The 26,805-nt window shown below is 39.2% G+C and overlaps 1 protein-coding gene across 1 annotated transcript in view; it reads left to right on the forward strand.

Annotated features, from left to right (window-relative positions):
* The window catches only part of LOC126165754 (ribosome quality control complex subunit NEMF), a 76,130-nt gene extending 58,667 nt beyond the window's left edge, over positions 1-17,463 (forward strand). Inside the window, exons 12-17 of the mRNA XM_049920346.1 lie at positions 1,147-1,259; positions 14,037-14,259; positions 14,340-14,455; positions 14,655-14,797; positions 14,894-15,228; positions 17,037-17,463. Coding sequence (XP_049776303.1) covers positions 1,147-1,259; positions 14,037-14,259; positions 14,340-14,455; positions 14,655-14,797; positions 14,894-15,228; positions 17,037-17,235 — 1,129 coding nt within the window. The 3' untranslated portion in view covers positions 17,236-17,463. The remainder of the gene's footprint in view (positions 1-1,146; positions 1,260-14,036; positions 14,260-14,339; positions 14,456-14,654; positions 14,798-14,893; positions 15,229-17,036) is intronic.
* The last annotated feature ends 9,342 nt before the right edge of the window (positions 17,464-26,805 follow it).

Genomic DNA, 26,805 nt, shown 5'->3' on the forward strand with positions numbered 1-26,805 from the left:
AGAAGAGGTTTGTATTTTATTCAGTTTATGTGCTCACATTCGTGAGCTTGGTACTAAAGTTTTATTTTTATGTAATTATGATACCATTTCGAATTACTATATATTAAAATACTTAGATGCACACTTATGTATATCTTCTGTCATTAATTTCTTGAACACTTCATTCTGCCGCTTCTGTCTGCTGAAATTTTGAAACGCATAACACTTAATAAAGAATTGTGCGATAGAGACCTGGTTATATTTCAGAGTTGTGTCAAATTTGAAAATACATTTGTTATTAGAATGAAACAAACTGTTGCTTCTGTATTTGAAAAAAAGAAATATGTTCAGTGTATTCTTTGCTCTTACTGTCATTCTGTGCTGTTGTTTAATCTCCCTTTACCTTAATAAGTACTGACTTCATGTGTTCTTGTATTTCTTCCTATTTCCTCCAACATTCCATACTATTTTTAGCTAATATGTCTCATGTCTCCATCTGTCCTAACTGTGTATGCTGTCAGCATATGAATATTTGAAAATTACTGGTGGATGTTTCTTCTCATTTGTGCAGCATCTCGCGTGGTGTTCCCCCTCTCCCCCCCCCCCCCCCCCCCACTTCTTGGGGCTTTCAGAAATGTATACTTGTCATTGTAATGTGGTGGTTCTTGATACCTTCTTCACTTCTTACGAGCTTATCTCAACAGTAGGCCAACCCCCATTCAGCATTTATGTTACTTTTCATAGTGATTGCTCATAAAGACTTTTTTTAGATGAATGTCCAAGAAACTCATTTCTAAGCTCTGAGCAAAACAGTTTGTATGACGGAACTTGTTCATGGTTACATTATTAAATATTTATGTGAGCTTCTACATCATACAATGTGAAAATAATAGAAACTGTAGACAAATCTGTCTGTGTGTATTCATTTGCCAAGCTTAAAAATAACATTGTTTATGGAAGCAGCAGTTTGTCTCAGATCTATAAAAATCAGTTTTCATAAATTAACATATGTTTTATGGCTGTGCAGTTAGCATGATGTTTTATTACTTAATAACAGTATCTGTCATAACAGCACAGTTTTATTTGATAATGATATCTCAGATAAAGATTTATGCATGTGATGTTCATTTTATCAGGTTAATTAATAAAATATACTGCTTTTCATAGGCATAAAGATGAAAGGAAAGTCCGAAATGTTGAAGACGATGCTATATCAGCAGTAACAGATATCTCAGCAGAGCAGGACCAAGAGATAGAACTGGTTGATAGCGATGATGAAGGTATGAGTGGGATTTCTATCCTCTCAAAACTGATGTACTTATTTATGAAAGTTAAAGCTGCTGCTTCCACATAATTTTCTCTTTTCTTTCTTTTTTATATATTCTTCTACCTCCTTTCTTTACATATTTATTCCATTAATTCGTTTCTTTCCTTTTATAGTTATTGCATCAGTTATCAGTTACTTGACTATAATTTTTCTGGTTGCTCACTTCTTTGTAGTTTCCTTGAAATGCAAGCCCTAGTACCAGCTTTTGTGTGTTTTTGTTACGTATTCATGAGCAATTGAATAGAGACATACACAAAGCAATGTTCATGACCTCCTCCCACCCTGATGACAACCACAGTACATTGTCAAATGAACTCCATAAGATACCAAATGCGTTGGGGAACTGTCCTGTTATATACAAGCTCTACCATGTCCTTTGTGCGGCTCAACATAAAATACCAAACTACAGTTCCAGAGGTCTCAGGTTCGATCCCTGGTCACTCTGATAGTGTTTCTATTTTTACTTTTTTTGTCTGGCAGTATTTGTTGAGGTAAAAAATGCTGAGTTGCCCTGTGGTTTAGAGTCCACATTCAACCATAGGTTCACTTATAACGGGCTAGGTAAATCAGTTCAAAACTTGAATGAAGGCAAGATTATGCCACCTTCAAAAGGACATGCCTAGTAGAGCACTGTGGTGTTTAAACCAACCTTTCAGTTGATGACAACTTTACCTTTTTATCACATCCAAGGACTGTTCGTTAAACATTTCTAACACAATTTGGGAATGATGTGGTGGTGCATTTCCTGCCGAAGGTACAGAGATGATGCTAGACTTCTCAGTTCCCTATCTAAATCTTATGTGGTCATGCCAATTTTTATAGCACGAGTAGGGGCGTGGTGTACTTTGTACACCACTTGTAGCCTTTGTTACCAAGGTAAACATGTATGAGCAAAAATGTTGTGTACTCATAGTTTAATTAAACAATGATACAATAAAATTATGTTATTGAGTTAAATCATTGTTTAATCAAACAAAAATAAAATAAACTTCCATTGCACCACTCTGTTGCCATGTACAAGTGTTACCCCACAGTAATGATCCCCTCGGAATATTAAACAGTGTAGTTGCATCAGATGCCTGCACAATGCTTATTCAGTTACTAATTATCTAGTAGACAATTAATCATTGTGGGATTGTGCTGCTAGTTTGGAATCTGGTCATTTTCTTGCACATTGCAAAATGTTTCTCACCAATCTCCCTGTTTGTTTTATATTACTGCAGCTCAATTGTACATATGACAACATAACTTATCATTGTGTTAGCTGAAGCAATGGGAAGGAGTAGATATGGGCTTTCAGTTGTAAAACAACAGTGGAACAGTACATAACAGTGTTGTTTGTGGTTGGTACACTTTATACATCAGTGCACCCGCTTGAAGGTTAATCCCACATAACATTCTCCGTGTGAGAATAATTCAACCATTTGCCAGTACAGTACCTGTTAGTGTGGTAGACACATTGTTTCATTTGATTTTTGAAGTGCTTGTACCCTGCCATTATTATGTACCATGACTCATTGTTATAGATGACCTATGCTTTGAGTCATCTATAACAATGAGTCATGGTACATAATGATGTAGATGACCTATGCTTTGAGTCCCCCCATGAACCATGGACCTTGCCGTTGGTGAGGAGGCTTGTGTGCCTCAGCGATACAGATAGCCGTACCGTAGGTACAACCACAACGGAGGGGTATCTGTTGAGAGGCCAGACAAACGTGTGGTTCCTGAAGAGGGGCAGCAGCCTTTTCAGTAGTTGCAAGGGCAACAGTCTGGATGATTGACTGATCTGGCCTTGTAACAATAACCAAAACAGCCTTGCTGTGCTGGTACTGCGAACGGCTGAAAGCAAGGGGAAACTACGGCCGTAATTTTTCCCGAGGGCATGCAGCTTTACTGTATGATTAAATGATGATGGCGTCCTCTTGGGTAAAATATTTCGGAGGTAAAATAGTCCCCCATTCGGATCTCCGGGCGGGGACTACTCAAGAGGATGTCGTTATCAGGAGAAAGAAAACTGGCGTTCTACGGATCGGAGCGTGGAATGTCAGATCCCTTAATCGGGCAGGTAGGTTAGAAAATTTAAAAAGGGAAATGGATAGGTTAAAGTTAGATATAGTGGGAATTAGTGAAGTTCGGTGGCAGGAGGAACAAGACTTTTGGTCAGGCGAATACAGGATCATAAATACAAAATCAAATAGGGGTAATGCAGGAGTAGCTTTAATAATGAATAGGAAAATAGGAATGCGGGTAAGCTACTACAAACAGCATAGTGAACGCATTATTGTGGCCAAGATAGATACGAAGCCCACACCTACTACAGTAGTACAAGTTTATATGCCAACTAGCTCTGCAGATGACGAAGAAATTGAAGAAATGTATAATGAAATAAAAGAAATTATTCAGATAGTGAAGGGGGACGAAAATTTAATAGTCATGGGTGACTGGAATTCGAGTGTAGGAAAAGGGAGAGAAGCAAACGTAGTAGGTGAATATGGATTGGGGCTAAGAAATGAAAGAGGAAGCCGCCTGGTAGAATTTTGCACAGAGCACAACTTAATCATAGCTAACACTTGGTTTAAGAATCATGATAGAAGGTTGTATACATGGAAGAACCCTGAAGATACTAAAAGGTATCAGATAGATTATATAATGGTAAGACAGAGATTTAGGAACCAGGTTTTAAATTGTAAGACATTTCCAGGGGCAGATGTGGACTCTGACCACAATTTATTGGTTATGACCTGTAGATTAAAACTGAAGAAACTGCAAAAAGGTGGGAATTTAAGGAGATGGGACCTGGATAAACTGAAAGAACCAGAGGTTGTAGAGAGTTTCAGAGAGAGCATAAGGGAACAATTGACAGGAATGGGGGAAAGAAATACAGTAGAAGAAGAATGGGTAGCTTTGAGGGATGAAGTAGTGAAGGCAGCAGAGGATCAAGTAGGTAAAAAGACAAGGGCTAGTAGAAATCCTTGGGTAACAGAAGAAATATTGAATTTAATTGATGAAAGGAGAAAATATAAAAATGCAGTAAGTGAAGCAGGCAAAAAGGAATACAAACGTCTCAAAAATGAGATCGACAGGAAGTGCAAAATGGCTAAGCAGGCATGGCTAGAGGACAAATGTAAGGATGTGGAGGCTTATCTCACTAGGGGTAAGATAGATATTGCCTACAGGAAAATTAAAGAGACCTTTGGAGATAAGAGAACCACTTGTATGAACGTCAAGAGCTCAGATGGAAACCCAGTTCTAAGCAAAGAAGGGAAAGCAGAAAGGTGGAAGGAGTATATAGAGGGTCTATACAAGGGTGATGTTCTTGAGGACAATATTATGGAAATGGAAGAGGATGTAGATGAAGATGAAATGGGAGATACGATACTGCGTGAAGAGTTTGACAGAGCACTGAAAGACCTGAATCGAAACAAGGCCCCCGGAGTAGACAACATTCCATTGAAACTACTGACGGCCTTGGGAGAGCCAGTCCTGACAAAACTCTACCATCTGGTGAGCAAGATGTATGAAACAGGCGAAATACCCTCAGACTTCAAGAAGAATATAATAATTCCAATCCCAAAGAAAGCAGGTGTGGACAGATGTGAAAATTACCGAACAATCAGTTTAATAAGCCACAGCTGCAAAATACTAACACGAATTCTTTACAGGCGAATGGAAAAACTAGTAGAAGCCGACCTCGGGGAAGATCAGTTTGGATTCCGTAGGAATACTGGAACACGTGAGGCAATACTGGCCTTACGACTTATCTTAGAAGAAAGATTAAGGAAAGGCAAACCTACGTTCCTAGCATTTGTAGACTTAGAGAAAGCTTTTGACATTGTTGACTGGAATACTCTCTTTCAAATTCTATAGGTGGCAAGGGTAAAATACAGGGAGCGAAAGGCTATTTACAATTTGTATAGAAACCAGATGGCAGTTATAAGAGTCGAGGGACATGAAAGAGAAGCAGTGGTTGGGAAGGGAGTAAGACAGGGTTGTAGCCTCTCCCCGATGCTATTCAATCTGTATATTGAGCAAGCAGTAAAGGAAACAAAAGAAAAATTTGGAGTAGGTATTAAAATCCATGGAGAAGAAATAAAAACGTTGAGGTTCGCCGATGACATTGTAATTCTGTCAGAGACAGCAAAGGACTTGGAAGAGCAGTTGAACAACAACAACAACAACATGCTTTGAGTGTTTAATGGCGGTGCTCCTGCATCCACACTAATCTCTGTGCCTGTCATACATGACAAACAGAGATATAAATCTGGGATACTGCACATTCAGAAAGATGGAGTGTCCCGAGTGACCGAACACCCTCAAAGTGGCTATGGCCAGATGTTCTGATGTATATTCCCTACACTACTGCCACAAGGATTTGAAGTCATCCCAGTCCAGTTATGCTTCTTTGCAAACTGCCCTGTTCACTGGAGTTATAAGGGACTCTCTCTCTCTCTCTCTCTCTCTCTCTCTCTCTCTCTCTCTCTCTCTATCTATCTTTTCACGTGGGAAAAATATATCTAAAAAGATGATGTAACTTGCCAAACGAAAGTGTTGGTATGTTGATAGACACACAAACACACACACAAAATGCAAGCTTTCACAACCAACGTTTGCTTCATCAGGAAAGAGGGAAGGAGAGGGAAAGACGAAAGGGTGTGGGTTTTAAGGGAGAGGGTAAGGAGTCATTCCAATCCCAGGAGCGGAAAGACTTACCGTAGGGGGAAAAAAGGATTAACAATGCCTGCTTGTGTCTGTATATGTGCGGATGGATATGTATGAGTGCGCGAGTGTATACCTGTCCTTTTTTCCCCCTAAGGTAAGTCTTTCCGCTCCCAGGATTGGAATGACTCCTTACCCTCTCCCTTAAAACCCACATCCTTTCGTCTTTCCCTCTCCTTCCCTCTTTCCTGATGAAGCAACTGTTGGTTGCGAAAGCTTGAATTTTGTGTGTGTGTGTGTGTATCAACATAACAACACTTCCGTTTGGTAAGTTACATCATCTTTTTAGATATATTTTTCCCACGTGGAATGTTTCCCTCTATTATATTCATAACTATCTTTTCAGTTGCTCATGGATGTACATCTGAGCCATCAAAGTTTTAGACAAACATAGGTAATTCAGTTAAGTTACTCCTGATACCCTGACATGATGAGAATTTTTAATTCTATAGTCTGCATGGTTGAGCATGCTTGTTCTTCTGTTAAAGAACAGTGCCATGCATGAAATAATTCCCAAAGAATTATAACTTTGGAAATTCCAAGATTGATGCAATAAACAAACTTGAGGAATGGCAACTACTCACCAGAAGCTAACCAGTGTGTGGTGTATAGGCGAATGTAACTGCACAATGATGTTGCTAGCTTTTACACTGCCTCTCTTTTTCCAGTTTAAATATGCATCCTCCAACACTTTGCAAGAACCCCCTACTCATACTAAATCTCCAGAAATGTCTCCATTTAGCTGCTGAGTCTGTAGATTGTGGTATAAGGAGTGTATAGCATAACTGGCAACGCTTTCCCACCCGAGTTACACAATAATTAATCCAGTCTGTCCATGAACTGACTTAGTGGAATGCCGTGCAGGAGTTCTTCCTTCCTGTAGGGGGAGATGCTCTTGTAGTTTTATGTCTTCCTGTACAGCCATAGCAGGACCATCAGATTCTGAAAATGCAATATTACTGTCTATGTTTTACTCAATGAAGTGGAAAGAAGTTTTTTGTGCAAATAATTTTTACATGGGATGCCATTAAGCTGCATTTATTTAAGAAACACACTAAAATGTGCTTGTTTGAACTGGTAATAGGCTAACTATTAACAGTAAGAGAGCATGGCCTACCGCATGACTAGATCACTTGACTACGGTGCCCAGCTTGTAATTTGAGTGTACAATTGGTATAGTTCTTATAAGATCGTATATCTTCAGTTATGCCAAACCGATTCATTTATTTAATAATATCGACATTTCCTGGTATTGTAAAATCACTGAAAGATAATTTTTATGACCCGCAGATTACTCCTAATATCTGAGTGGCAAAAGAAAACTTTTATTAGCAAATATTTATTAATAACAATTACCTGATTCTCATCAGAATAAAAGTACTCCCCCTGCGCATCTCTTTGCTGACATCATGAACGATTTCAGCATTGACATCTCATTCCACTGTCTCTGAAAGCGGCAGATGGTCAACTGCCTCTGCTAGCCAGCATGGGAATCTACCACTTGCTCCTTAATCTGTATGTACTGCAGTGCTGATACATTCACTTCACATATGTGAAATAGCAAAACTGGAAATAAAGTAAAATGAATCTTATCTGCAGAGAAGGGGCACCTTACAACTTGACCGCATGTACAAGCAAACATACTCACCAGCAGGTGTGAAAATAGCTTCAAGTAAATGATAATTTCTCCTTAGTTTTGTTTATACTTCGCTAAATTATTCATGAACTGTAAGATCCATGTGAATCGTTTGCTTAAAATTATATAGCTTTTTTGTGATATCAGCTATTTGATGTTATTGGTTATTGGTCAACATCAGATGCTTGATAAAAACATTGAATGATCTAGTTCCTGGTAACCGCATAAGAAACCTTATTTAAAAGTATGAAAACTTTGCTAGCTTTTGCATGAATTGTTTAACAAGCTAGAGTTACAGCTGAGAAAAATGATTCAAGTCCTCATACATTTAAAATATTTGGTAACAATTTTGGCAGAAGAGTAAGTCTCAGATATTCATTGAATTTCCTTTGTCATATCAAATGAACAGTTTTCTGTAGTTATAATCCAAGTAATAGAATTAAAGATTAGTTGGCCACACTCAGCAAATTTCTGCAAAAAGCCAGAACTACTTGCCAGTTCCACAGATATTTTTGATTAATGACAATCTCAGGGCTGTTGTTTTCCACTAACATGCAAACCGGGCAGTCAGATCTAGTCTCTCAGCTCTGGCCAGCTGCCAAGTCCCATGGTATGTTGGGTACATTGGCAGATATCTGCGTTTTGTCTGCAGTCACAGGATTGCAGTGCATGTTCTACAGGCCAGAGGCAACAGGCAATTGATTTCACAAGTTGTGACTGTATCTCACTGAAAATTCATTGTACAGTGCGGCATTTTTAGCCATTATTTTACTGTAGTGCATTTTAATTGCTTGCGTATGATTTTCTGTCTGCTTTGTTTCTTTCCTTCTTCATTTTCTCTGTTGGAAATGGTTGATAAACATCAACATCAAATCCCTCATTGTTTTTCTCCACACCAGCTGTTGTCTTTGTATTGTGAAGGTTTGATGTGCTAGGAAGAGGTTATTCTTGGTCCTAAAATAACAACTTGTAATACTTGTAAAATAATAGACCTAACATAGTTAAACTTAAGACAGTAGTACAAGTAACATTTGATTATTACCCATCATAGTGTTGCTTTGTTCATTTCGTCCTCCTTTTCTCCAGTTCTTTGAAGGTATGCACTTTTCTGAGCTATTTTCTGAAGCTTGATCTCAAATTTTGTAGCTTTGTTGCACATGTTTGTAGTTTTCTTTTGTTCACAGTTGGAATATTGTATAGAAATATTTAAACCATCTGTTAGGTGCCTTCATTTTTTTTTACTGTCTGAGCCATGCCCGGCTCGCGTTGATGCTGTTTGTTCTTTGGCATTTTGTCACAATCGATTGACGTCTTATTTCTCCCTGAGTTACTACCATAACGAGTTGCTGATTTGCCTCCATCAGTGGCAGCAGCAGCACTTATCGATACTAGTACTGCGGTACCATCTTTAGTGTGACCACTATATTTCCGCGTAGTAGTGTGTGTGGCAGTCGGTCGGTTGTGGCAGAGCAGCAAGGAAGTCTCCACAGTGCGAGGTCAGGCCGCGACTGCTGGCAGCATGCATGCGCGATCGGATTGTGAGGCGCTAGCTGCGAGAGCTACTAAGTTCGTTGCCCACCGAACCTGGACACTGAAGTTGAGTGATCAGCTAACATGTTATAAAACCTCAACTGCTGTGACATCTCTTTGTTCATTGTCGGTTGTTGCTTCCTGGGATGTTCCGGCTAGCAGCAATGTATGGTGTGTTGGAAGTCGGCCAAATTTTGCAGCCGTCTTCGTGTATGGTCTTTAACTATTAAATTGGTTGTTACTTACCAATGAAGTGCACCAGCGGTATTTTCTGCCTTGTGGCCGTTAACGCCCCAGTTACCTGCCTTGGTCATTAGTGTAGTTTTCTGGCAGTGTGTATGCTGTCCGGCACGGCGTGTAGTTTGACAGCCTTTTAGTTGTTTTTCATTTTTTTCTTAACAGTGGTTTTGTGCCTAGGCTGTTCTTAGACGCCAATTTGGAAGACGTAGTGCTGCTGTTATCTTCATCCTTGGCTCATATTTTCCATTGTCGGTCCTTCAGCCGTCCCTGGGTCGGGTTGCCATCCGACTATTTAACCTTACTCTTGGCTGCCTGTCTCACTCCACCTTACGCTAGAGCTACCTCCTCAGGCCAACCCTCGGAACACTTCTGAGCACCACTGTTCTGTTGATTTTAGATTGTGATTATCCTTTGAGTTTGAGGTACTGTGCGAGGCCTTCAACCAACTTAAATTAAAAATTTGAAGATTGATTTGTTTTATAACTAAAATTTTGAAAGTTTGTTCCATCTGAAATTCTTGTCATCCAGGCCCTATACCCCTGAGTTGTTCAATGTTTTTTGTGTGGCCTTCAGCCGAGTATTTACATGAAATATTTTTTTTTAAATAAGGTCTTCAGCTACATGTATTCTTTAAAGCAATTTTTTTATAATGTGTGTTGAGGCCTTCAGCCGTTCTTGTTTTTGGTGTGGTTTTGGGACTTCAGCCCAGGAGGTATCGCAAGTTTTCTTAACTAGGCCTTCAGGCATATTAGATCCGTTTAAGGTAATGTGTAATTAAGTGGTTCTTAGGAAAATGAAAGTTTGTGTGTTTTGTGCCACTAACAGTAACTGATTATGGCCCCCTCCACAACCATAACCTGATCCACTCTATCGTGCGAAACCAAATTTCACTGTCATTAATATTCATGGATCAGTGTCCACAAAAAAGATCTTTTTTGGTACAATTTTACAAATTTTTAAGTATGGTCATTAGTACAGTACTTCACAATAATTGACGCAGTTAAAATCTTCTGTCAGGTGAGAACAATGGGAAAGCTCCTGGAGTCTCTGAACATAGCGTATCACAGAAATCTGTTCATATGTGCCCAGTTGGGGAGGTGGGATTACTGGTTTCAAGAACTGCAAGTAACAGTCTGAAGGTCATGTCTCCGCTAATGCACAGGCGTGGCCTGTGGGTTTTGCAGAATATATTGGAAGCATCAATGGCCCATCATTAAAATACACTCCTGTGTAGCCATCTATTTCATTAATTCCTCAAGAAGCTAATCCAATTATTGTAATGTGCAGGCATCCTGTAACTTACAAATGAAATACCTTTCCCTTTCCCCATGTTTTCATTTGTCCAGAAGTGATCTAAACGCTGTTTTGCTGTCTTTAGTTTATTTAAACAAGTGTTCATCATGAACCATATTAATCATGGAGCTAACAGAGATTGCAGCTGCATGCAAAGGGACGTGTCACCTATGTTGGACAAAAATTGAATTTTAAACTGAACAATTTAAAACAATATACAAACTGTTTAAGTTGATAGTCTTCTACAGTATATGCAGAACCATTCACTGGTTTCCAACAAACTTTCAAAACATGCAATTCTCCCTCAACTGATTTGAATTTTCAGATCATTTAACATAAAATGTGAAAGTGGTGGCAGTTTTCTTTGTAAAAATCAAGGCCAAATCAAACAACCACCACTCTTTGTATTTACATTCATATGAAATTATAATTTGCTGTAATATAAATTGACTACTTATGTCTGTTCTAAAAATGATCCATGATACTGAAAGGAAAGTCAAGAAGAAACCAGAAGTTTATTTAAAAGTAGGTTAACACTCTAACATGCATTTGATTTTCCTGTACTACTCCCTTTCTTAGTGCTGTCTCCTTACTGGAGGTTGCTGACCACCATGGAGTACGTCTTCTCTCTTCTTGGCCATTCTAATCAGTGTGGTAGTATCTGGGCCATTGAGCCACTCACGGGGATTCTGCTGTCAAAATACTCTTCTCTGACCAGATTCACATTTTTAGTTTTCTTTGATGGTGATTTTTTTGAAATTGGACCTCTCATTTCCAAAAAATGTGTCCAAAACCCCTGCTTTCCTGCATTTCATTGTGACTGGCTTCAAATCATTAAAAAAAAAGTGCCTAAAATCTGTGCTTTACTGCGTTTGGTTGTGACTGACTTCAAATTGTTCAGCAGTTTGGTGTAGTACGTCTTGACTGGTCACATGATCTACAGGTGGGGGTCTTTAACATGTGCCCACATTCATTTTGGATACCTTGAGCTCATTCGTGGATGAAGTTTCATTTGAAACTTTCTGGCGGATTAATACTGTGTGCCAGACCGACACTCAAATTCAAAACCTTTGCCTTTCACGGGCAAGTGCTCAACCAACAGGGCTACCCAAGCACAATTTACGACCCATCCTCACAGCTTTACTTCTGCCAGTATCTCATCTCCTACCTGCCAGACTAAACAGAAGCTCTCCTGCAAACCTTGCAGAAGTAGCACTCCTGGAAGGAAGGATAGTGCAGAGACATGGCTTAGCCACAGCCTGGCAGAGGTTTCCATAATGAATTTTCACTCTGCAGTGGAATGTGCACTCATATGAAACTTCCTGGCAGATTAAAACTGTGTGCAGGACCAAGACTCGAACTCAGGACCTTTGCTTTCATGGAGTGATCTACCAAAGTACACAGCTTTATTTCTGCCAGTACCTCGTCTCCTATCTTCCCAGGAGCTCTCCTGTGGATCTTGCAGAACTAGAAGTCCTGGAAGGAAGGTTAGTATGGAGACATGGCTTAGCCACAGCCTGGGGGATGTTTCCATAATTAACTTTTACCCTGCAGCAGAGTGTGTGCTAATATAAAACTTCCTGCCAAATTAAAACTGTGTGCCGGAGTGAGACTCGAACTCAGGACCTTTGCCTTTTGTGGGCAAGTGCTCTACTGGCATAGTGTATTATCAAGTCCGAGGATCAGTAAAAGTGCTGTGTGTGGCTGAGATGTTAGAATAACTCTATCAGAAAAGATACACTCAGTACTTATGTATTTCATGTGCACCTACATGATGGCATTATGTGAATTATAAATATGTACCAATCTATGGATGTATTACTTTATTTACACTAGTGGGATTAATAAATGATACAATAGAGAAAATTTTGAAGGTATTGATTGAAGTACTTACACGGATTTTCAAAGAATTATGCATTTCTTCTGTGTTGGTCATGTGTGCATTCAAAACATCACATGGCAGCTGTTTGTTGACGGACATATTTCTGACAATGACAAAGCTTGTTTAAAGTCATAGGATATCACTCTGGGTTTTCTGTGGCCTTCTGGCCCAAGAAATTCACATATGAAATGATAGAAATATGAATGGTGTATTTATAAGTTTCTCTCTCTCACTGTATTTAATGATGCTCTTCATATAGTGGTGATGCTGAGTTGCAGATAGGCACAACGAAAAGACTTTCACAGTGAGGCCTTCGCCAACAATAGACCACACACACACACACACACACACACACACACACACTCTCTCTCTCTCTCTCTCTCTCTCTCTCTCTCTCTCTCTCTCTCTCTCTGCAGTCTCAGGCAACTGAAATCACCACTGGTTTCAGTTGCTTGCGACTGCAGTCATATATGTGTGTGTTTGTGTGTTGTTGACAAAAGGCCTTAATGGCCAAAAGCTTTATTTGTGACAGTTTTTTTGTCCCTATCTGTAACTCAGTATCTCCACTATGTGATGTGTAACAACCTTCCTTTTTATAATATTGTTACATTCCTTCCTGGATTTTCCATTGTATGATTTAATGACACTCCTCTATAGATTATCACTTGCTATCAAGCTCAGTGTTTTTTTCCCCCTCCACATTACACTATACTTGTGTTCAATAGGAGTGGGGTCCAAAGTCCTGTCTGGCCATCTAGATTTAGGTTTACCTTGATCACCTAAAGCCAGTGCCAGGATGTTTCCTTTGAAGCAGCAACTGCCTATTACCTTCCCCAATCTGAATATGTGCTCATACTCGAATGTCTTCATTGTTGATGGGGCATTAAACCCTAATCTTTCATCCATTACCATTGTATTCATTTGAAACTTCCTGGCAGAATAAAATTGTGTGTTGGACCAGAACTTGGACCCGGGAACTTTGTCTTTTGCAGGCAATTGCTCAACTGACAGCTATGTGAGCATGGTTCATGTCCCCATGCCACATCTTTACTTATGTCAGTACCTGATTTCCTACTTCCAGACTTAACAGAAGTTCCCTGTGGTATCTTGTGGGATTCATATCATTCAGAAGTATGACTTTGCATTTTCAGAACATTCTTGGTTATCCTTGTTTTCCCCCCTCCAACTCTCTCCTGTCTTCAGTCAAATGAAGAACTCCCTAGTTCTGAAAGTCGGAATTCCCCCCCCCCCCCTCTCTCTCTCTCTCTCTCTCTCTCTCTCTCTCTCTCTCTCTCTCTCTCTCTCTCTCTCTCGTGCTATTGATGGAAGCTTATCTGTTCTCCACTCCATAAGTAGAATTTTTTTTCTCATAAAAATTTTAGTGGTCTTTTTTTCTGTTTGTGATTTCTGCATGTTGTGTGTTATTTTAGGAGATGGAGACAATTCTCATGAGAAACATGATGAAGCAGTTTCCCAGGAAAACAATGAAGATGCAGAAGACCTACAGGCTGATGAAAGCACAAAAGAGATTGAAGCTGTTGAAGCAGCCAAGGGAGATATGAATGATAGTGATGCACCAAATGAGGAAGATAATGCAGAGGGGCAACCAATGTTTCCTGATGTGGAACTCAAAATTGAGCACAGTCTTAACAGGCAAGCAAAAGGGATAAACACAATGAAAGTATCATAGTTATCAGCAAAGTTGACTTTAATTGCTTTAATCACTATTTCAGATTGAATCTTCATGTAGTAAATAAACCTCAGAATGGTGTAAATGATACGGATGATCAGAAAATGGCTAGCAGGCATCAAAACAGAAAGCAGAAACCAACACAACAGAAAAATGAAGGTAAAGCAAAATTTAAAAAATGCAACCGTTCTTTCTTTTGTACTACTACTAAGATGGTATGGCTCATCCCTATGAAAATAAAGTAGTATTATTATGTACAAGTGCAGTATCAATAGTTATCATTAATCTCTGTAATTTTTGTCACAAGTTAGTTGCATTTGATCCATGTAATGTTGAAGTAATTATCATTATTGTGTAGTTGCTGAAGATTCTGACTCAAAATCTGGTAACAAGTCTCAGCAACAGTTGAAACGAGGACAGAGAGCAAAACTGAAGAAAATTAAAGAAAAGTATAAGGATCAAGATGAAGAAGAAAGAAAGCTACGCATGGAAATTTTGCAAGTAAGTATTATCCTACTTCCAGAATTACATTAGTGATTTACAGTGATGTATCTTTTACACACATTCTGCACATGAATTCTCTGAATATTTTTTCAGTCAGCGGGCTCTCCAAAGGACAGCAAAAAGGGTAAAAAATCTGCAAAGGATGCTAAAGGAAAGAATCAGAAAAGTAAAGGCACTAATGGAGTTGTAGCTTCTGCTGAACGGCAGCAAGCCGAACAGAAGAGTCGGCCGCGCCCGGCACCCAAGCCTAGCAATCAGGAGCATGGTGGGGATGAATCTGATGGTGGAGGTGCAGCGGAAGAAGTGGAAGTGACGGTGGCAGCTGAAGTGGACATGTTGGATTCTCTCACTGGTTGCCCCCTTCCAGAAGATGAACTACTATTTGCAGTACCCGTTGTAGCGCCGTACACTACACTACTTAACTACAAGTCAGTATCTATTAAGCATTTTATTCAAAACTAAAATAAAAAATTAATATTAAAAATATTTTCAATAGAGAAGAACTTCTTATAAGCTACCAAAACAGAACAGTACTACAGGCTTGTAACTTAAAGAAACACAGTTGAAGGTAGTGTGAGCCAAAAGCATGTTGGAGCTAGTCTCTGTTTTTAGAGTTAAGGAACTTTAATATATAGATGACTTGAATGGTGAGAGACCTCAACTGTTTAGTACAGTACAGATTATTTGTGTTGTGGAGTGCTACAGTTAAACTATGGCGACTTTGACCATGCTTGGTCGTACAGTACTCTCATACAGTTCTTGACCCGTAGTACACTACAAAATAGTTGCTTATCCCATTTACTGAAATCAATAGACTTGAAGTTAGCATTGTCAAAATTTATTGCCAGCCTTGGGCACACAATGAATGATGTCTCATAAGAGACTATAGTAAGACTTTTTTTGTTACTGAAGACTGACTAATCATAAATTCAAGATCGATGTTCTCTTCTTCTCCTTTGTTAATTTGATTTCACAGATTCTTCCATCTAGTGTATTCCTTAAGCTATGGGTGGCAATGAGGACACACTGTTGCACTACCGCTGAAGTCATAGCATTGGCTGCTGTGCCTCCAAAACTGCCCACAGTCCAACAAATGCCTGAAACAGAAGAAACAAAAATACAAACAGAGAGAAATGTATACAATACATAATTAAAACATGGGTTTGCAGAATAACATCTTTTATAACATTAATCAGTACAAGAATAACACCGTAATATGACATGTTTACTCTTTCGTACGCAACACTGAGGGAACATAAATTTTAAAATTTCTTCACCCTTTCTGTGTGACTACTTGAACTTTTTGTGTCTCCAGGTCCAAAGTTTATAGTAGCTTTTCCTCACTCTTTCAACAGATGTACTTCCTTTGTTTCTTATCCCTGTTTTCTAATGCATGAATGTCGAAAATTTGGAAATATAAAGGCTCAACTTGTGGTATATAAGAGGCCTTGTGAGAATAGCAGATTTTACATTGGCCAGACACATTACGTGGTTAAAGACAAGTACTATGAACATGGCTGTGACTGCTGTTAATATACCTGTTGTCATAACACTGCCAACACTGATACTGTGTATCCCTGTTGATTACTTTGTTCTCTACATGTATTTCAACTGCTTCTTTAATTGATGCTAAAGGATCTTGATATCTAAGAATTCATACTCTGCTCTGTATCTAAGCAAGGGTTGGCAAAAGCAGATTTTTTTCTGGCTGATCTAGTCTGTCATGTTGTCTTTATTCTTAGCATTCTTCTTAAAAGGTGTTACATGTTTGGCCAGTGCTTGATTCCCCATTCTGACAAAGTGTCTTATATACTAGTGGCCCCCCTTAGTCCAAGATTACAAGATTGTCTTTTACAGAATTTGGTAACGGGAGACGCATTTAATTCTGCATTTCTTGGAGAAAAACACACACACACACACACACAAATACAAAGCAGGAAGGCTATTCTAGTTGAGTTTTCCATGTTATGTGAATGCCTACAATGTTTGATACTTTTGAATTGAAATGCACAGTGAATTTTCTTCTCAGAATAGCCATCTGATCAAGTCTAGAACAAGATAAGTCCTCAGGATATTTTGTTATGTAGTTCCAGTAGAGATGGGACTTGTACCCCAACAGTATTTTCAGTGCCTTGTGTAATATTCCATAATTTATGCATTACAGTGAGACAGATAAGATGAAAAATTGGTCAGTAAAATTACACTATTTTATTTATAGTCTTAACTATATTTGCAGGTTCAAAGTAAAAATAACACCAGGAACAGGCAAGAGAGGAAAGGCTGCCAAAACTGCGCTCAACGTGTTTCTCAAAGATCATACCACAACTGCAAGAGAGAAGGACTTGATAAAAAGTGTTAAGGATGAAGACCTGTCCAGGAACATACCAGGAAAAGTTAAGATTTCGGCACCACAGTTGCAAAAACTGCGTAAATGATATTTTGTGAACTCTTTTCTGTATGTACATTGTACACGATCATATAGGAGAAAATTCTGATTTTACATGTTAGAATTGTACAAGGAAAATGAGATTATGACACTAAAATTGTTGTGCGTACTGTTGGAGAGGAATAATGTCTTTCATCGGGTATAAGTTTTGGAAAACTTGAGCTTATATATATATATATGCTGTGCTTCATAATGAAAATAAAGATTTTTTTTCTAATGTGTGTTTTACTGTTGCTTTTCTTACATAGTAATATTTCAAGCACTATGACAAAGCCCTTTGCTGTACAGGTAATAAATTTGAGACACCAAGCAAGAACAACATTACTTCCCCCACTTACATGATACCAGCTAAATGGTAGATATGGAGCATAAGAAAAGTTAGCTACCCTAAAAGACTAATGACTTAAATTGTCTGACAGTACTTTACCACTGAGCAGTGGGCATGTGACTTTATGCCCTGTTGATGGGGAAGCAGTCCTGACTGCAACCTTATCTACACAGTAAAATATGCAAAAGGCACATACCTGAAAATTCTCACACACTATTGCAGAGATTGTGTCACTCTTTCAGAAAGAAACAAGATGTGAATGAAGTGTTATGTCAAACATTTAAGTATAGAGCTTCAAGAGCCACTCAACAGGGCGGGGATCGTTACAATGCATCACCCCTCACATGGTAGGGTCTACCCCTGAATATTCCATGTAAGAGGTTACCTGCATGAAGAATTCAGGGTAGCCAGAGCATTGTCTATTTAATCCCTGTGGTTTTCAATATTTCCATTATCCCCTTTTTAAGGTAAATGTCTCCTAGAGACAGCTGCCAAAGCATTATATACATAGTTGCAATAATGAGTGGAGGAACAGAAAACAGCAGATTGGGCAGCTACACAGGGTGAAAAAATCAAAATGCTTGTGACTTTTTCATCAGAAGATGAGTAACCTGTTAAATGAGAAAGATGATCTTCTCGTATAACTACAGGAAATTAAAAAATCGAAAGGTAATTCTACAGATGTGTTACCCATAGCATAAGATAAATTATAGGACACAGAAATTGGACAGCTGCACCTGTGTGAATCCAAGTTAGTATTACATTATTGTAGACATAATATAAGGAAAAGTGGAGTGGCTATACACACACAAAGTGGAATCAAGTTCAAAGCCATAGCTTGAAATGAGTATAATATTGAAAAGCACTTGGATTGCTGTGCTTCAATAGCAGAGAGAGTACCAGTAGGATATAGTAAAAGTAACTAGGGATGTTACTGCGCCCAAGATAGTACTGGTTGAGGGCACTTGTAGTTACAGAGGCCCAGCTTGATTTTCTCCTCCATGGTAACATAATTAATAGGAGGAGATGGCAACATCAATTTATAATTTGTTTCTAAATCAAACAGTATTTCATGAAATACACAAGAGCCCATTAATACAGGATTTTTCTGTCCATTTCAGCAACAAATCACCCTAGTCTATTTGGTTTGGCTAAAAAGGTGAAAAGTAATCTTCATAGAATTAGAAAAGGTCATGCAGCCATCATTTTCAGAGACAAATTACTGGACAAACAATGGGAAGAAGTACATCAAGGACACACAGTAGAACAGAAATTTATAATTATTTCCTTAAATATTCTTGCATCACTGAATCCGCCAAAACAAGTCACAATCCTATTGAGGCTCTGTACATCATTTCAAAATTGTGTTACCGACATGGTATTTGTAGTACATTGATTTTGTAAGGTGATAGAATAGCAAGGGATTGTCACTGTCTCTGTGCTTGAATGTGATAGTACATACAAGTACAAGGTACATTGTAGAGAGAGTTATTGCCAGTTGTATATTTCATCCATTAGAGTAGTGATCCTATTTAGTCAATTTTAACAGCAAGATTTTACTCATTCATCTGTTATACTCCAGTCACCTTCCCATCGTTTTTCTATACCACACTAGTGTATTCCTCAAGAAAATTTAAAACAGCTAATCAAGACAGCCAGAAGGGTGATTTTTCTTTCAGCACAACTTCTGCAAAACCCATTGCTTGGTACGTGCCAACGCTAATTTATCACACCTTCCCTCGAGATTGGCATAATAAGATCTGAAGTAAGCTAAAGATGCAATACCTATAAAAATGAAATGCATAAGAGAGAGAATCTCGGTATACTGAAATTTTGAATAAATTAATGTTTCGTCTTGTTCTTGAAAAATACACTGCTCTTGAAATCCACCACCTTATGACAATGTGATCTCCCTGAAGGGAAAAAATGAAACACTTCAGATTATTCTATATTGAGAAGTTTATAGACACCAGCCTGCCAAAATATGTAATAACAGGTTTAGAAAATTTGATGCTTTTTAAAGCTACAGTGATTAATTTTGTGTTGACTAAAAAATAGTGTCACTCAGGTAAACCTTAAAACAACTACAACTGGAAGCTAGGGCATGGAATATAGCACAGCATGTAGCTATGCAGGGAGTGACAGTGTTAGTGGTGCATGGCCATCGCACAGCAGGGGAAGTGCCGTTATTCATTCGCCTACTCTGACATAACATTTTGCAGAAGTCAACACAGAATCCATAAACAGTGACCTTGTGCAACTTGAGTCTCTATCCGTGAGATCCAGCGCAGCTTTGACCACACCCCAAGAAAGTATTATAGGGCAGTTACTCTGCTCAGCATAATAAATGACATGATGGATGATATAGCAAGCTGTAAGAGGTTGTTTTTGTGTGGTGCTGTCATACTGAAGATTGTCAACACAAGGAATTTTTTGCAGAAGGCAAGAAAACCTGCAGAAATGCAGCACTTGGTGCAAGGACTGGGAGATGATCTTCAAAATGAACTAATGTAAGTAGTAATAATGATCCATCATTGTTTGATTCCATGATTGGCACTAAATCACTGAAAATAGTCTGATTTGATTTAAAGTGCACCAAACAAAAAAGGTGGAAAGACATGCTAGACTGAAGTGCAATGGTGAATCCAAAGGTAATGTGGTTCATTTATTCAACCAGTTCTTGAGTATTGCTCATAAGCTTGAGACCATCACAGAAACACTCATCACCTCCATTGGCAGAAATTACAAGATGGTCATTGTGCATCTCAGCCAGGGCTACTGTTAAAGTTCTGAGAAAACACATTCTGAGGACAATAAAGCAACACATTAATTCATCCCAGATTTACCCCATGAATTGTTCATTATTGTTGGATCAGAAAAATTTTGAGCTCATACTGAGGCTACAGTTAGTCATTCCTGAGCACCATTTGTAATCACATCTGGAAAGGTACCCAGAGTAACACACGACACATTGTAAGGTGGCTATGCAATAGTACTGTAGATGTAAGTGCATATACCTTAATTACAGTCTCACATGCCTTACAAAATACTCTGTCTATGCCTGTCATGCTTGAAGACTGCAATGTCACTTAGAGGACAGAAGAAGCAATGCTAATACTCGAAGTGCACTGGTCAACAGGCATCTGAAACAGCCATCCCTTTTAAAAAGTGTTGAGGGTTTGGGTATGCTCTGGTGGAGAAGTGAATCAGAATGAGTCAGAAGCAACTCAAAGGTAATAGAATCCCTTTATTAATTTATTACAAGCTCAAGTCTTCATCTGGCAGTGACCATAAAGTGAGCCTCAATCAATGGACCCTGTGGCAGCAAAGTATTGCAGTAAGACAGTGGCTGCTGGTATGCTGAGTGTGGCCCAGGTATGGATGGGGAAAATGGACATCTTAAAACCGATAAGGTATTTTAGTTCTGAATAACTGGTGTCTGTTTGGTCTCAGTTACAACTGATGTTTTTTATTTTTTACTAATAACTGGGAGAAAAAACAAAATATCAATTAGCCATAGCAATGGTGCTAAATTATTGGTTTTTAAATAAATCTTTTTTAAAAATGCGTAATTTTAATTCATGAAATTTCCATTGCGTTACTAGGGAAAATGGGAAAAGTGATCAGTGATACTTTAATACCAATGCTGACAGAAATGAGCAACAAACATAATTATGGCATAAGAATTGGTACAGCATTGCTGAGACAATAATGTACCTGTTACCATGTGGCATAGCCTATTGGATGGTGTGTGTGTATACATACAGAGTGCCATATTTGTTCCACCTGGTCTGTATGGTAGTTTCTCCCTGTTGTTGTAAGACATTAATTGCATTACAGAATGGCACCATCCACACTCCGTAAGCATTTTATGAAGTGTGGTATCAATGAAGTACAATACCTCATTTGCTTTAAAAGATTAAGAATGGGTGGAGTCACAACAAACTTGCAACACCATATAAGGAGAAAACTTAAAACAGCACAATTCATTTGTAGTTTACAATAAAAATAGAAAGTAGCTGATCTGTTGCCTGTATCTACATAATATGTCTTTATCTGCTTGTAGGATTTGAAACTGGACATATTAACTTCAAAAATAGAGTTCTTCAAACTCAGTTTTCATCCTTTGGTGCAGAATCAATAGGAGAATACCGGGGTGTTTTTGTAGTATTCAAACACTTAGCATTTTTCAAGAAAAGCAGAAAATGGTGGATGGGCTAAGTTTCTTTTATTTGCCTAGTTAATTTAGTGTTTTGATTGCATTTGTCTCGAAACTGAGGGACTCAAAATTTTTCAATTTTTGTTCAATTTCTGCGTTTATTACAGGAAATAACAGGAATAAAAAACTGAAAATTGGTTATTTCAGAAACCCATTATCTTGAGAGGTTTTAACGCTCAGTTTAAACTGCCCGTGAAAAAAAAATATATAACCAAAACCGGTTGTTTGTGCAATAACCAGCATCCCTAGGCCCAGGCATGGCACAACTTTGTGTTGTAGACAGTCTCGGCCGAGCTGCGTCGGGACTGATGAGACAGGCTGTCACTGCTTGCTGAATGAGGAACACACTCCTACACACCTGCGTCAGGTGTCAGACACAGGTATCCAGGGAGTGACCACTGGACCAGTGGCTGGCTGGTGGCACCTAGCACTGATCAGGGCCCCAGTAGCTCAATGTCCAGGAGAGCTTCAGTTCAACCTGCAGCCCATCGGGCAGCAGCTGGACCCCCTTGGCAGGCAGGATGATAGTGTATTGGAAGTGATCTTTAGCAGAAGCTAACACTGTGACATTTGATGACTCACTGCTGTGACACGTCGTAGCCTGGCTGAATGGTCAGTATTTATTTGCACTGAAACAGGATTGTTGTGGCATCACAGCTACTGAAGTCACGTATGCCACATGCCAGAGTGTCCCACGATTTCTGTGATCATCGAGGGACTGACCTGCAGGTAGATGGCAATGCCCGTCGAGTGCTGTGATACACTACTAGGTCAGCATATTGCTGTAAATGGCCTGCTTTACAGTATCAAACCCATCTGCCTAGTGTTGTGTCATTACAAAAGGAATGGGGTTACCCAGAGCTCAGGGTGAGACTGTGTCTTCTGTTTATGGACCATATAAACCTTTACCGGCTACTCGGAGAAAATTTGGACCATCTGTAAATGATCTCAAGTGCTAATTGTGGCAGGGGGGGAGAGAGTTGGAGACCAAAGTAAGTAAGTAAGCAAGCTAGTTATGCTGTACCACATAGGTTGCGATAGGGAGTGGTCTGATGTGGAAGGAGTAAGTGCAGTGCAGCTTTTGTACCTGTGCTTTGTACTTCATACTGAACAGTTACGTAAGTACACACACGGATGTAATGAATACAGAAATGTTTAGTGTAATCAAAACTGACTGCTTTATTGTAATGGTGCTTTTCGGTATAAATCATCTATCAGTTCTCGAAAAGGTGGCATTCTTTGATGGTTAAGGTTGGCAGTGGCTGTAAATAAATCAACAGTGACTAAAAGTCATCTGACTTGTACTGGTTCATAACTAGAGATCCGAGCACTCATTCATTTATTATTCATTCATTCATCCTCTCTTGCAGGTCCCCGTGTTGTTCCACGCAGTTGCAGGTGGACACAGTTTCCTACCTGTGTACGCTACTGCATCTGGGATGCTTCTTAGGTGCCAGCAAGCTTTTCCACTACTTGTGCCACCCTCTCGGTCTTGCTGACTGGTTCCACAGGTGCAACAACATGTGACATGTGGAGTCAGATTTGCTGTGGGCATTTGCCACTCACTTCCGGTTGCACTGTACTTGTGTCTAGCAAGTAGTCCTTCCCTTATACGAATTTTATACTTGTACAAACAAAGTCCCTACATCTGAAGTAAAGGGAAGGATCAGCGTAGGAAATGATGAAGAAAGAAAGGGCATTGTGAGAAGGCTTTGTTTGACTACTCCATCAAGACCGGATGGGCATTTGAGAATTCTTGTGTAGGTATTGTATTTTTATTGGTCCTGATGTCACCGAGGTAACTTATGCACAAAACATAGAACAAATCAATTTACATGTAAGCAGGGGAATGTAGTTTCTATGCATACACATTTAAAATTACAAATGATACACTTCATAAATTTAAATACTTGTATAATACGCTACTTACATCTAAGTGGATGGATAAAAATATCCGTGCACCAAGTGGCATTAGGAGCAGTGTGCGTTTTGCAGGGGGGCGATTGGGGGGGGGGGAATTCCCCCCCCCCCCCCCCCCCCCCCCCCCCCCCCTCTGCATCAGACCATCCCCTCCTCTGGTTTTAGTTTATGCATCCCAACCTGGGATGTTTATTTCCCACGCACTGGAGTAAAACTTTACATATAATTTAAATTTGCGGAGCCGAACACTGAAAGTTTTTAATACAGTCTTACTATTAATATGTTTGGTTATTAATTTTGAAGAAGTGTTATGTAGTAGGTAAGCATTTCAAAATATTTAGAACTAAATGACAAGACGACGCACGCCACATTTCCGTAGCATGCCACAATGTTGCAAGACATCTCTCCAGCGTAAACGAGGCTTTAGAGTCAGGTCTGTATTGTATGGTGGATGTGATGTGTTGCATACGAAACTAAAACCTGCAATCAGATCCAAACGTCGTGGTAAACTCTGAAGAGATGTCATCCTGCAGCAAGATAACGCTCACCCACATTCTGCCAAACGGACAGCCGACGCAATAAAGGAGTTGAGATTCAAGGTGCTGGAACATCCACCATACAGTCCAGACCTGGCTCCAAGCGATTTTCACATGTTTGGACCCTTAACGGAAGCACTACAGGGAAGAAGATTTGAAAGTGATGAAGACATCATTGCTGTGGTGCAAAATTGGTTACAGATGCAACCGATAAACATATTTTCTGATTAAATAAAAAAATAAAAGAAAAAAAAAGAAACTCGTAAAACGTCGGGAAAACTGCATTGAAGTCGAGGGATGTTAACGTAGAAAAATAACACATGTTTCAGTTTTCTATCATCAGAATAAGTACAACTTTTCACAAATGTACCTTTACTTTTTGAATTCCCCTCGTATACCTGTATGTAGATGATTTTGTAAATAAGCTTTACCTATAATGTACTTTTAAAGATATAACAAGGGATGGCTTTTCTGATAGTGCATACGCGTGAATAGTGAGTTTCGGCATTAACATCTATTTATAAATAACTGTTTAAACACGGGTAACGCCACGGTCCAAGCTAGTAACATATATAATTATACTAACCCCCTAGGACATGGTAAAAGCACAAATCGCACACTGATCAGGAGAAAATACATATAAAGGTATTGAAATTTGCAATCTTTTGGAGCCAGTAGCTTCTTCTAATGGCAGAACAGTTGAAGGGAAAGAAAGAGAGATGAAGGAAAAGGACTGTTTAGGTTTAGGAAATAAGGAGAGTTTGGAAATGTCATCCAGAATCCCAGCTCAGGGGAGACTTACGGATGGAATGAGAAGGGCAGACTGATTGTTGGGGACTGTATTGGATGAGATTTGGAAACCTGAGAGCGTAAAGGTGAAAGATAGGGTAATATGCAAGACAGAGGTTACTGACAAAACATCGTGCATGAATTAATAAGAGTGGAAAGCTAAAGATTTTCCAAAGGTTTCTGACCTCAGTATTTGCTTTTACATTTTTGTGAAGTTTGTTGTAAAGTTTAACTCTCCATACATTCTCCGCAAGCCCTCACACGGTGTGACAGATGCTACCTTGCCCCACTACTAGTCATTTCCTTTCCTGTTCCACTCACAAACAGACAGAGGAAAAAATGACTGGTTGTATGCCTCCATACGAGCCCTAATTTCTCCTATCTTATCTTTTTTATCTTTATGCAAATTGTACATTGGCAGTAGTAGAATCATTCTGCAATTATCTTCAAATGCCACTTCCTAAATTTTCTCATTACTGTTCCTCAAAAAGAACATCACCTTACCTCCAAGGATTCCCATTTGGGTTCACTAAGCATTTCCATAATACTTGCGTGTCAATCAAATCTACCAGTAACAAATCTAGCAGTCTGCCTCTGAATTGAACCAACATCTCCCCTTAATCTAACTTAGTGGTGATCTGAAACACTCAAAAATTATTCAATATTGGGTCATACTAGTGTTCTATATGTCGTCTCCTTTACAGATGACCCACAGTTTCCTACAATCTTCCCAATAAAGTGGTGTCAACCATTTGCCTTCCTTACTACTATCTTAACTTGCTCATTCCATTTTGTATCACTTTGTGCCCCCCATGAACCATGGACCTTGCCGTCGGTGGGGAGGCTTGCATGCCTCAGCGATACAGATGGCCGTACCGTAGGTGCAACCACAACAGAGGGGTATCTGTTGAGTGGTCAGACAAATGTGTGGTTCCTGAAGAGGGGCAGTAGCCTTTTCAGTAGTTGCAGGGGCAACAGTCTGGATGACTGACTGATCTGGCTTTGTAACACTAACCAAAACGGCCTTGCTGTGCTGGTACTGCGAAAGCAAGGGAAAACTACAGCCGTAATTTTTCCCAAAGGCATGCAGCTCTATTGTATGGTTAGACAAGAAGAGAATAGAAGCTCTCGAAATGTGGTGCTACAGAAGAACGCTGAAGATTAGATGGGTAGATCACATAACTAATGAGGAGGTATTGAATAGAACTGGGGAGAAGAGGAGTTTGTGGCACAACTTGACAAGAAGAAGGGGCCGGTTGGTAGGACATATTCTGAGGCATCAGGGGATCACAAACTTAGCATTGGAGGGCAGCGTGGAGGGTAAAAATCGTAGAGAGAGACCAAGAGATGAATACACTAAGCAGATTCAGAAGAATGTAGGTTGCAGTAAGTACTGGGAGATGAAGAAGCTTGCACAGGATAGAGTAGCATGGAGAGCTGCATCAAACCAGTCTCAGGACTGAAGACCACAACAACAACATTGTAATGTTATGTCAAATGATTTAATTGATGTGACAGTCAAGCAGCACACTACTAATGCTTTATTCAAACTTTATGAGATTGTTTCTCTTACTCATCCACGTTAATATACTTTTTCTGCTTTTAGAGCAAGCTGCCATTTATCACAACAACTAGAAATTTTTATCTAAGTCATCTTATATCCTCATTCAGTCATTTACCAATGACACTTTCCCATAAAACATAGCATCATCAGCAAACAGCCACACATTGTTTCTCACCCTGTCAGGCAGTTCATTTACATTTACA

Source organism: Schistocerca cancellata, chromosome 1 (assembly GCF_023864275.1).
Source record: "Schistocerca cancellata isolate TAMUIC-IGC-003103 chromosome 1, iqSchCanc2.1, whole genome shotgun sequence".
Lineage (NCBI taxonomy): Eukaryota > Metazoa > Arthropoda > Insecta > Orthoptera > Acrididae > Schistocerca > Schistocerca cancellata.